Source organism: Nannospalax galili, unplaced genomic scaffold (assembly GCF_000622305.1).
Source record: "Nannospalax galili isolate Female #2095 unplaced genomic scaffold, S.galili_v1.0 scaffold1619, whole genome shotgun sequence".
In the NCBI taxonomy this organism is placed as follows: domain Eukaryota; kingdom Metazoa; phylum Chordata; class Mammalia; order Rodentia; family Spalacidae; genus Nannospalax; species Nannospalax galili.
Genome location: NW_008342739.1, coordinates 606,448 through 617,210, shown reverse-complemented (window position 1 = coordinate 617,210; position 10,763 = coordinate 606,448). Strand labels below are relative to the sequence as shown.

At 39.7% G+C, this 10,763-nt stretch overlaps 1 protein-coding gene across 4 annotated transcripts in view; it reads left to right on the top strand.

Moving 5' to 3' along the window:
* The window catches only part of Hectd1 (HECT domain E3 ubiquitin protein ligase 1), a 97,421-nt gene that overhangs the window by 56,222 nt on the left and 30,436 nt on the right, over window positions 1-10,763 (top strand). For 3 of the 4 annotated variants that reach the window (XM_008838803.3, XM_017799569.2, XM_008838802.3), the window contains exons 20-25: window positions 1,119-1,253; window positions 1,771-1,910; window positions 2,440-2,763; window positions 5,016-5,182; window positions 5,272-5,448; window positions 9,020-9,856. In XM_008838803.3, coding sequence (XP_008837025.1) covers window positions 1,119-1,253; window positions 1,771-1,910; window positions 2,440-2,763; window positions 5,016-5,182; window positions 5,272-5,448; window positions 9,020-9,856 — 1,780 coding nt within the window. The remainder of the gene's footprint in view (window positions 1-1,118; window positions 1,254-1,770; window positions 1,911-2,439; window positions 2,764-5,015; window positions 5,183-5,271; window positions 5,449-9,019; window positions 9,857-10,763) is intronic. The other variant, XM_008838804.3, reaches the window with a different exon arrangement.

Sequence of the window (10,763 nt, the reverse complement as noted above, 5' to 3'; positions counted from 1 at the left end):
CCCCCCCCCCCCCCCCGCAAATAACCTGATTTAGACAGTTCTTTAGTGGAAGGTGTCCTCTCAGACTGACATTTTAAATTAACCGTTATAGCCAGTGAGTGGCTTAGTGGATAAGGGTGCTTGTTGTCAAGACTGATAACCCGAGTTTGATCCCTGGAACCCGCATAGTGGGAAGGTAGTGGGAAGAGAATGGCTCCAACAGATTGCTCTCTACTGTCCATTCATGTGGTGGGCATGCACACAGATAAAGCAGCACGTACCCCTATGCACACACGTGCACATGCTAAATAAATAATCAATGCATAAATGTAAAATTAAAAGCTTATTAGCCCTAGATCACCTACGCAGTAGCTGTAAAGGAATAAGCTGATTAGCTAAAACTGAGCTGGCAGCAGTTAAGAACACTGGTTGTTCTTGCAGAAGACCCAGGATTGAATCCCAGCACCCACATGGCAGCTAACAACTGTCTGTAACTCCAGCTCCAGGGGATCCAATGGCCTCCATGTAATTAAAAAAAATAATGTGGGGCTGGAGAGATGGCTCAGCAGTTAAAAACGCTGACTGTTCTTGCAGAAGACCTGGGTTCGAATCCAAGCATCCACATGGCAGAGTCCCAGGGGATCCGACAGCTCTTCTGTCCTCTGTGGGCATTGTACAACACAGGTGCACTTACCTACATGCAGGCAATACATGCATACACATTAAATAAAAATAATAAATAAAATTTAAAAAAAAAAAGAAAAACTGAGCTGGGCTGGTCATGGTGGCACATGCTTTTAATCCCAGCATTTGGGAGGCAGACACAGGAGGATCTCTGTGAGATCAAGGCCAGCCTGGCTTACGTAGCAAGTTCCAGGTCATGTTGGGGGCGGGGGGTCCAGAGAAACCATGTTTTTTGTTTTTGAGATCAGGTCCTTTTGGTCACCAGGCTGGCCTCAAGCTCGTGACAGTCCTGCCTCAATGTCCCAAGTGCTGACGTTGCAGATGTGCCTTCACACCTAGCATGATCTTTCCATTATGATTATACTTTATAATCTCAATTGTGTTCATGTAGTGAGTTGTTTTTATAATTCTAACAAAAACAAGGTATTTTCTGAAGAATGATGATTTTTATGTAGATACTTACAAGAAGATTACGCTTTCGTTTGGAGCGTGCACCTGGTGAAACTGCATTGATAGATCGAACTGGCAGAATGCTGAAGATGGAACCCTTAGCTACAGTTGAATCCCTGGAACAGTACCTCTTGAAAATGGTGAGCTTCTGTCAGGCAGGGGCTGTGAGAGAAGCATTCTATACTTTGGTTTGATCCTGTGGAATAGTAGTTCAGGAAATACATATCCATAATTAATGATAATAGAGTTTGAAACTAATTCTAATTTTAGAAATCTGTTTTAGAGAACAGTCTTATTTATCTTCTAAATGTTTTTCTCTACTATGCTTATGTCACCATTTGATAATCCAGGCTTTTTGACTAGTGAAATCGTAGGTGAAAAATACTCTGGCTTGATAATATGACTGAATGGTAGAGTATTTGCCTAGCATGTGTAAGGTCCTGGGTACAGTTCCAACACTGCAAAAGTTCTTTAATTAACTCTGTTACTGATAGTGGATCTTTCATTGCTTCTTTGTACTTTTGTTAGGTGATTATTTTTGAAATATTTTTAAATAGGCATTTGTAATAAAGCAGTTGACTTTTGAAAATGTTGAAAAGTGGCTAATGTGCTTTAAAATAGTTACCAAGATGAAAGTCTGTATTTTCTTTGATTTAGGTAGCAAAGCAGTGGTATGATTTTGACCGATCTTCATTTGTTTTTGTTCGAAAATTAAGAGAAGGCCAAAATTTTATATTTCGACACCAGCATGATTTTGATGAAAATGGAATCATATACTGGATTGGAACAAATGCAAAGTGAGTCGTTTTATTTAAGCTAGAGTGACAGTGCTTACTTGCGAAAGAAAGTTAGTAGAATAATATCAGTAGTCACTGAGTACCCTCTACTTTAAGGAATTTTATCTTTTTTTAAATTCAAGACTACACCTCATATTGGCCTTCACCTTGCTGTGTATCCAAGGATGACCTTGAACTCTTGATCCTCCTGCCTCTACCTTCCAAGTGCTGGTATTAAAGGAGTATACACCATTCCTGGCTTGCAGTTTTTGTATTTAAGAACTAGTATAACACCAGGCGTGGTGGCACACACCTTTAATCCCAGCACTCAGGAGGCAGAGGCAGGCAGATCTCTGTGAGTTCAAGGCCAGCCTGGTCTACATAGTGAGTTCCAGGACAGCTGGGGCTACAGGGACACTCTGTCTCAAAAAGACAAAAAGAAAAAATTAAAGAAAAAAAAGAACTAGTATAACAAATCCAGTTTGTCATATATGAACATATACTAATATGAACAAATGCATTGTTGATTTCTCCCTTTGTTTTTGTGTAGAACTGCATATGAGTGGGTGAATCCTGCTGCCTATGGACTTGTAGTAGTCACGTCTTCAGAAGGAAGAAATCTACCATACGGTCGCTTGGAAGACATACTAAGTCGTGATAATTCAGCTTTAAATTGTCACAGCAATGATGATAAGAACGCCTGGTTTGCCATAGATCTGGGTGTCTGGGTGATACCTTCAGCGTATACGCTTCGTCACGCTCGTGGTTATGGAAGATCTGCACTGAGAAATTGGGTTTTCCAGGTATCCAAAGATGGACAGAACTGGACTTCTTTGTATACCCATGTTGATGACTGCAGTCTCAATGAACCAGGGTTAGTTGAGGAGTCTTTGCAAATTGGGAAATTCAGTAAAGAGCTATGTTTATTTGTATAATTGTATATTGTAGAGCTCTATTTTCTGAAATATTGAAGCAAGATGTTCTTTCTGAAACAAACATTTGATCTATAATTTAGACATTGAAACTTTGAAATTCTAGTTTTACTGAAACTTTCAAGTTCAAATTAATGGGCCTATAAGATGGCTCAGTGAGTAAAGGCACTTGCTGCCAAGCCTGATGACCCAAGTTTGATCCCCAGGGCCCTCCTGATGGAATGAGAGAACTGACTCCCACAAGTTGTTCCCTGACCTCCACATGGCATATTCTTGCCCACATACATACACATACACACAAAATAAAGAATAAAAATGTAATTTTAAAATATTGAAATAACCGGATGTGATGGTGTATGCCTTTAATCCCAGCACTCTGGAGGCAGATCTCTCTGAGTTCAAGGCCAGCCCAGTCTACATAGTGAGCTCTAGGCCAGCTGGAGCTACAGGGAGACCCTGTCTCAAAAAGAACCCTGTCCCCCAATTCAAATAATGTAATAAACTTTCTTTTAAAAAATTCCAGTTAGGGAGCTGGAGAGATGGCTCAAAGGACCTGGGTTTGGTTCCCAGCACCCACATGGCTGTTAACACCCATCCTTAACTCTAGTTCCAGGGGATCAAACACCTCTTCACTTCTTGGGCACTGAGCACACATGGTGCACAAACACATGTGCGTGCGCATGCACGCGCGTGTGCACACACACAGAGGCAAAACACTCATATACTTTTTTTGGTCTTTTTTGAAACAGGGTCTCTCTGTAGCCCCAGCTGTCCTGTAACTCACCGTGTAGACTAGACTGGCCTTGAACTCACAGAGATTCGCCTGCCCCTACCTCCTGAGTGCTGGGACTAAAGCATGTGCCACCATGCCAAGCCATACACTTTTTTTTATAGTTTAGATTAAATACTGTTAGAAGGCTAGACATATTTATTTAAAAATTTATGTTTGTGTGTAATACAGAAAGAATCCAAACTCTAAAAGTCTGTATAGTCACATAAGACATACGCCTGTTCCACAAATTAGTAGTGGCTATTGCATATAGAGTTGTGGCTGACTTAAAATTTTCTTTTTTTTTTTTTTAAATATTATTTATTTTATGTGTATGAGTGTGTTGTCTGTATGTGTAAGTGCACTTGCATCATGCAGTGCCTGTGGAGGTTAGAAGGCGGCATTGGATTCCCCTGGAACCTAGAGTTTTGGGGATGGTTAGCCACTGTGGGTGCTGGGAATCGAACCCCCGTCCTCTGTAAGAGCAGTCAGTGCTCTTAACTGCTGAGCTGTCTCTCTAGGCCCCAAATTTTCTTATTTTTATGAATCCTTTTTTTCCCTCTGTCTTTCTGTGTGAATGTGGATGTGTGGGTGTGAATTTTTTGTGTATTGAGGGGCTAAGAATTGAACACAGGGCCTTGCACGTGCTAAGCTGAGCTACCCCATAGTTGATATATTATTTCATTATTACATGCCGTAAAAGCTAGTTCTTCTAAGCCAGACACGATGGCTTTAGTTCGAGCACTCAGCAGGCAGAGGCAGTCAGCTCTCTGTGAGATTGAGGATAGCCTGGTCTACATAGTAAGTTCAGGCCAGCTAGGGCTATACAGTGAGACACTGTATCAAACAAAAACAAAACTTTGTTCTTCTATGGCTGGAGAGATGGCTCAACAGTTAAGAGCACTGGCTGCTCTTGCAGAGGACCCAGATTTGGTTCCCAGCACCCACATGGTGGCTAACAGCATTCTGTAACTCTAGTTCCAGGGGATCTGATGCCCTCTTCTGGCTTCCCTGGGCATTGCAGACACACAGTGCAGTTAAATGCATGCAGGCAAAGCACTTGTACACATAGAAATACACGAATCAAAAGAGATTTTTAAAAATTCTAAATTGCTTTCTGCATTTGATATATTATAAAAGGAGCTTCTTGTAATTAGGATTAATAGGTATTGTTTTCAAGCTTTTTAAGCTTTAAAGTTAAGAATTTTAATACATTTAAAACTTTGCAAGAATTTACAAAGAAACTTCATTTTTAAAGTATATTTCTTTTCCTTCTGAGCATTGTCTTTCTATTGCTATATATTTGAAATTTCACATTTAATGTTTTTTCCATTGTTGTAATGATTTGTTGAGTGAATATGATTTCTTTTTAAAATTGGGAGTTTTAAGAACCTTTTCCTCTAATGTGTATTTGTACATTTACAGGTCAACTGCAACCTGGCCACTTGATCCAGCAAAGGATGAAAAACAAGGGTGGCGACATGTGAGGGTGAAGCAGATGGGGAAGAATGCCAGTGGGCAGACACACTACCTCTCACTGTCTGGATTGGAACTTTATGGCACTGTAAATGGAGTCTGTGAAGACCAGCTAGGTAATGAAAGACATGAGGCTTTTCTGACTTTCTGCGAAGACAGTGCTTCCCAGATGTGGTTTGGCTTATACTTGTAATTGTTGTCACAGGGAAAGCAGCTAAGGAAGCAGAAGCTAATCTCAGAAGACAGAGACGCCTGGTACGCTCACAGGTTCTGAAGTACATGGTTCCAGGAGCACGGGTTATCAGAGGCCTTGACTGGAAGTGGCGAGACCAGGACGGCAGCCCGCAGGGAGAGGGTACCGTCACGGGAGAGTTGCACAACGGTGAGTGGGTGCTTAGCTAGTGCTCGGGGTGTTGGAGTCATGCGCCTAAGTGATAAAAGGTTTCCTTTGTCTTGGAATAATTTATAGATCATACAAACAGATCAGACATTTGTGGAAGAACTGGATAATGATTTCTCATGAAAATGAAAAAGTGATTTATTTAGAAATGGAAAGTTTTTGTTCCTGGCTTTTGACTAGAAACTATTTGCTAACATTTTTAAGTGGTTACCAAGCTAGTATAAATTGAATACCTTCAGTATACATTCTTCTGTTCTTTGGTTCTCATTGTCTTGGAGTCTTGATTTTAATTTTGTATCTTTTTTTTTTTTTCTTGTTATTATCAGGGGATTCGGGCAATACCTTTTTACTGTATTAAAGGCACGTGGAAGGAAAAGGATTAGTGTCTTACTCCTTTTTTTTGGTCTTTTTGAGACAGGGTCTCCCTGTAGCCCCAGCTGTCCTGGAACTCACTACGTAGACCAGGCTGGCCTTGAACTCACAGAGATCCGCCTCTGCCTCCCCAGTGCTAGGATTAAAGGTGTGCAACACTATGCCTAGTCTGTTTCACTCATTTTTAAATAAAGCATGGAACAAGAACTATAGCCTCTTGATCCTTTACTAGATCATGGCTATTTCAGTGTTGCTTAGTTTACCACCTTCTGGAGGGGAGTTTTAATTGCCATCTTTAGGGGCTCGAGAGATGGCTCAGTGGTTGACAGCACTGGCTGCTTTTGTAGAGGGCCCAGGTTTAATTCCCAGCACCCACATGATGGCTAACAACCATCCATAGCTCCAGTTCCAGGGGATCTGATGCCTTCTTCTGACCTCTTCTCCCATTGCATGACATGGGTATACTTACATACATATAGGCAATACACTCATATACATAAAAAAATAATTTAAAAATTTTCCATCTTTAGTAAGATTTTAACCCTTGATGCTATAGATTTAGTGGAAGTCCTTACCCACATAATCAACTGCTACTAACTCCTAAACTTCCTAACTTTCTTCTTATAATTTTTAAAGAGTGATTTATTTGTATATGATTTGCTTAAGAGTAGGGACTTCATTCTTAACAGTTTTGCCTAGAACTAAAAAAATATAAACTGTTCATCTTCTTACCTTGTTACCAAATATTTAAAGAGCTTTAATAATGATGGTTATGGAGCTAGGGATGCATCTCGATTGGTAGAGTGCTTGCATGCACAAGGCCCTGAGCTTATTCTTATTCCCCAGCATTGCATTAAACATGGGCCTAGTGTTATACACCTGCAATCCATTCATTTCCCAGGAGTAGAGAGAGGAGAGTCAGAATTTCGAAGTCATCGTCAGCTACATAGGCCAGCTTAGGCTAGAGACCTAAAAATAAAAGTAGAAAAATAATTAACGTTTAATTTTAATTTTAGAATGTATTCACTTTTATGTGATAAAGGTATTTGTTTGCTTAAGTAATTTTAATAAATATGTAATCTTACTGTTTTTGTTTCTTTTCTTTGAAGATTACATTACTAAACACATTTTATAGCATTGAACCCTCATTGCAAATTGCTAATATTAAAAGTAGGTTTGCCGGGCATGGTGGCGCACGCCTTTAATCCCAGCACTGGGGAGGCTTATTTTGATATATCACAGTGAAAGATTTATCGTCCTCTTTTTTTTTTTTTTTTTTTTAAAAAAAAAAAAAAAAAAAAAAAAAAAAAAAAAAACACAAAGCAGGTTTACAGTGAGATAAGATTTATAAATACCAATAATAGTTGAAATGGTAATAGTACCATTTAGTTAAGATATTTAAAGCATCATTTTTAGGTGACTTGATGATACTTGTTAATGAGTTCATATTCTCTTATAAATTATTTGGATCTTGAAGCATGTGTCTTGTAAGAGGATGATATGGGCAAATGGGAGCACAGTTCATTTTCTCCGGATGGAGCCAACTGAAACACCTGCATAAGAAAGAGTGTTAATTCAGAATTTAGCACTCAAGAAAGGCTTGTGCTTCTGAGCCTTCAAATGCTGTAATTAATTTTTGGCTTAAAACTCATGTCAGAGAAGCCAGGGATGCTGGCATATGCCTTTAATTCTAGCACTCAGGAGACAGAGACAGGCGGATCTCTGTGAGAGTGAGGCCAGCCTAATCTACATAGTGAGCTCCTGAGAAGCTGTGGGTACAGGAAAACCTTGTCTCAGAAGACAGAAAAAGAATACAAAAGGAAAGAAACGTATGTCAGAGAGAGTTCTTAGCTTTCAAGCACTTAGACCAGCCATTTCTGAGAATAGGTAATCTTTGCTAACCCTTTCTTTTTGTTTTTTTGGACATAGGAGAAGTTGAGAGTTTTAGGTATATTTAGGTGTAGTATGTTTACCCTTTCTTAGTTCTACCAGAAGGTTTCGCAAACCTCGTATAAATGGTTTATACTTTTTAGTATATTTCCGTGTTGTATTGGTTATATTCGTGTCTCTTCTGAAGTGCCTGTGAATGGGTAGAGCTAGCCATTAATTTACTTATTCTGCATATTTGTAAAGGTGCTTTGTTACTCAGTGAAAACAAACACAAAATTCAAATTTGGGTACTGTCTCAGCCTCTTAGGTGGATTTGGCAGTCGGTTTTTCTTTGAAAGGACTCATGCGGATGACCTATAGGTTGTTCAGCACTATCCTCTGCACTTCCTCGTACACGTAGTAATTTAGTGTGTGTGGTTGTAGAACATCCTTTTCTAAATATAAGTGAATATAGATTAAATATTTTGCTTGTTCTTTTTACATGTCATTGGAACATAAATTCTAAAAGAGCTCAACTTTTAAATTTTGTTTCAAAAATTTCTTTGTGCTCATCGATCTGTTAAAAATCAAAAGATAATAAGTAGCTTACTAAACTTTGAGAACACAACTGAAATACCAAGTTAGTATTTTATTTGAGCTAAGGAGCCTAAAATTTCTGTAAGTGACATAGAAATGTTTTATGTCATTTTTTTAGGATTAGTTAAACCTTAGAAATTAATGGTAAGCTAGTGTTTCTTTCTAGAAGAACATTTGATCACATGGTCATATTTAACATTCAAAATGTTCATTTACTTGTTGAAATAGCAGTATTTTACCATTTGTATTAGTATTTTTAAATTTCTAAATATTTCCAGTGGTTGGGGGTGTAGCTTAGTGCCTATGTGTGCCAGGCCCTGGGTTCCATCGTCCAGCACCATTAAAAAAAAAAAAAAAATTCTTCCTTTTAGCAGAGTAGATGTAAATATCTGTTACATTGTTATTAAATATCACCACTAAGGCAGTTCAGAAATAAGTGAAATAAAAGGAAGAATTTTAAAGCTTTCCAAGGCAAACCTATGTTCAGTAATTTTATCATAAGTTAAATAATACAGACTTTCAGATAGACTAATCTTAGAGATAGTATTTTAATTGATTCGAGGCCAGAAAATTGATCTTTTAGTTTTCAGACCATAAATGGTTAGAGATTCAGAGAAGTGCAGGGATGAAAAGCCGATCCCGTGTTGTGGAGCTTCTGTCTGACACGCTCCTGTCTGCTTTCTGCCGGGTCTCACAAACTCCTGTCCCTTTCCAGGCTGGATTGATGTCACCTGGGATGCTGGTGGCTCAAACTCTTACCGTATGGGCGCAGAAGGAAAATTTGACCTCAAGCTTGCACCAGGGTACGACCCTGATACAGTGGCATCACCCAAACCTGTTTCATCCACTGTTTCAGGCACAACGCAGTCATGGAGCAGCTTGGTGAAAAACAACTGTGCAGACAAGACATCTGCTGCTGCAGGCTCCTCAAGTAGGAAAGGAAGCAGCAGTTCTGTGTGTAGCGTGGCCAGTAGCAGCGACATCAGCTTGGGTTCGACCAGAACGGAGCGGAGATCAGACATTGTAATGGAACACAGTGTAGTTTCAGGAGCTGATGTCCATGAACCAGTTGTCGTTCTTTCATCTGCTGAAAACGTCCCTCAAACAGAAGTAGGGTCGTCTTCCAGTGCAAGCACCAACACCCTGACAGCGGAAACGGGAAGTGAGAATGCCGAAAGGAAGCTAGGCCCTGATAGTTCTGCTCGTGCTTCTGGGGAGTCTAGTGCAATATCCATGGGGATTGTCAGTGTTAGCTCTCCTGACGTTAGTTCAGTATCTGAATTAACTAATAAAGAAGCAGCTTCACCACGACCCCTTAGTTCTTCAGCAAGTAACAGATTGTCAGTGAGTTCCTTGCTGGCTGCTGGGGCCCCAATGAGCTCTAGTGCAAGTGTACCTAACCTGTCCTCAAGAGAAACATCTAGCTTGGAGAGTTTTGTAAGGAGAGTGGCGAACATAGCACGGACTAATGCCACGAACAACATGAATCTAAGCCGAAGCAGCAGTGATAACAACACTAACACTTTGGGGAGGAATGTGACGAGCACAGCAAGTAAGTGAGCTTTTCCTTACCGGACGCAATGCTTCCACCCTGAGGGAGTCACAACAGGGCCTCGTGCTCAGTGCCTTCTGGCTGCAGTCTTCAGCTGGTTGTTAACCGTTCACATTAGACTAGGCGATATCAAACTTGACATTTCAAGTCTGTGAGCTTCTGTAGACTCATATTTTAAGACTTCAGATTAGCTTATTCTAAAAGGACTAAGCAGTAACTTCTGGTTTTTGCTCCTTTATAATAAATGGTTAAACAAAGTTACATGACAAAGTAGATGAGTACTGAATATTAAATATTAAAGCTATACACTGGCATAGCTTTCACTTAGCTCCTAAATTTATTTTAACTTCTGAAAGTTATTTAGTTCTTATTTAAGTTATTAGAGGGTCAAAGTAATTCCCATAGAAGTTACAGTAAAAATTATTTCCAGTGCTTGCTTCACTTTTTTTAAAGCTATGCTTAAAATACTTTGAAAAATAATAGTGCTATAACAAATAAGAATTTTTAGTTGGATTTCAGTTGAGTTCCCAAAATTGTTGCTTTCCTGTGTTTTCATTATTACTGTGTTTCATGATGTTTTTGGCTTAGCAGTAAAGAGCACTTACTGCTTTTCCAGAGGACCTGGGTTTGGTTCCCAGTACCCACAAGGCAGCTAACACCCTTCCTTAACTCCAGTTCCAGGGCATCTGACACCTTCTTCGGGTCCCCACAGGCATCGTATGACATGGGTTCACTCACATGCATGCAAAAACACTCATGCTCATGAGATTTAAAAAAAAAAAAAATTACGCCCTTGGGAGGCAAAGGCAGACAGATCTCTGTGAGTTCAAGGCCAGCCTGGTCTACATAGTGAATTCCAGGCCAGCTGGGGCTACAGAGAGACCCTTTCTCAAAAAGACCAAAATAA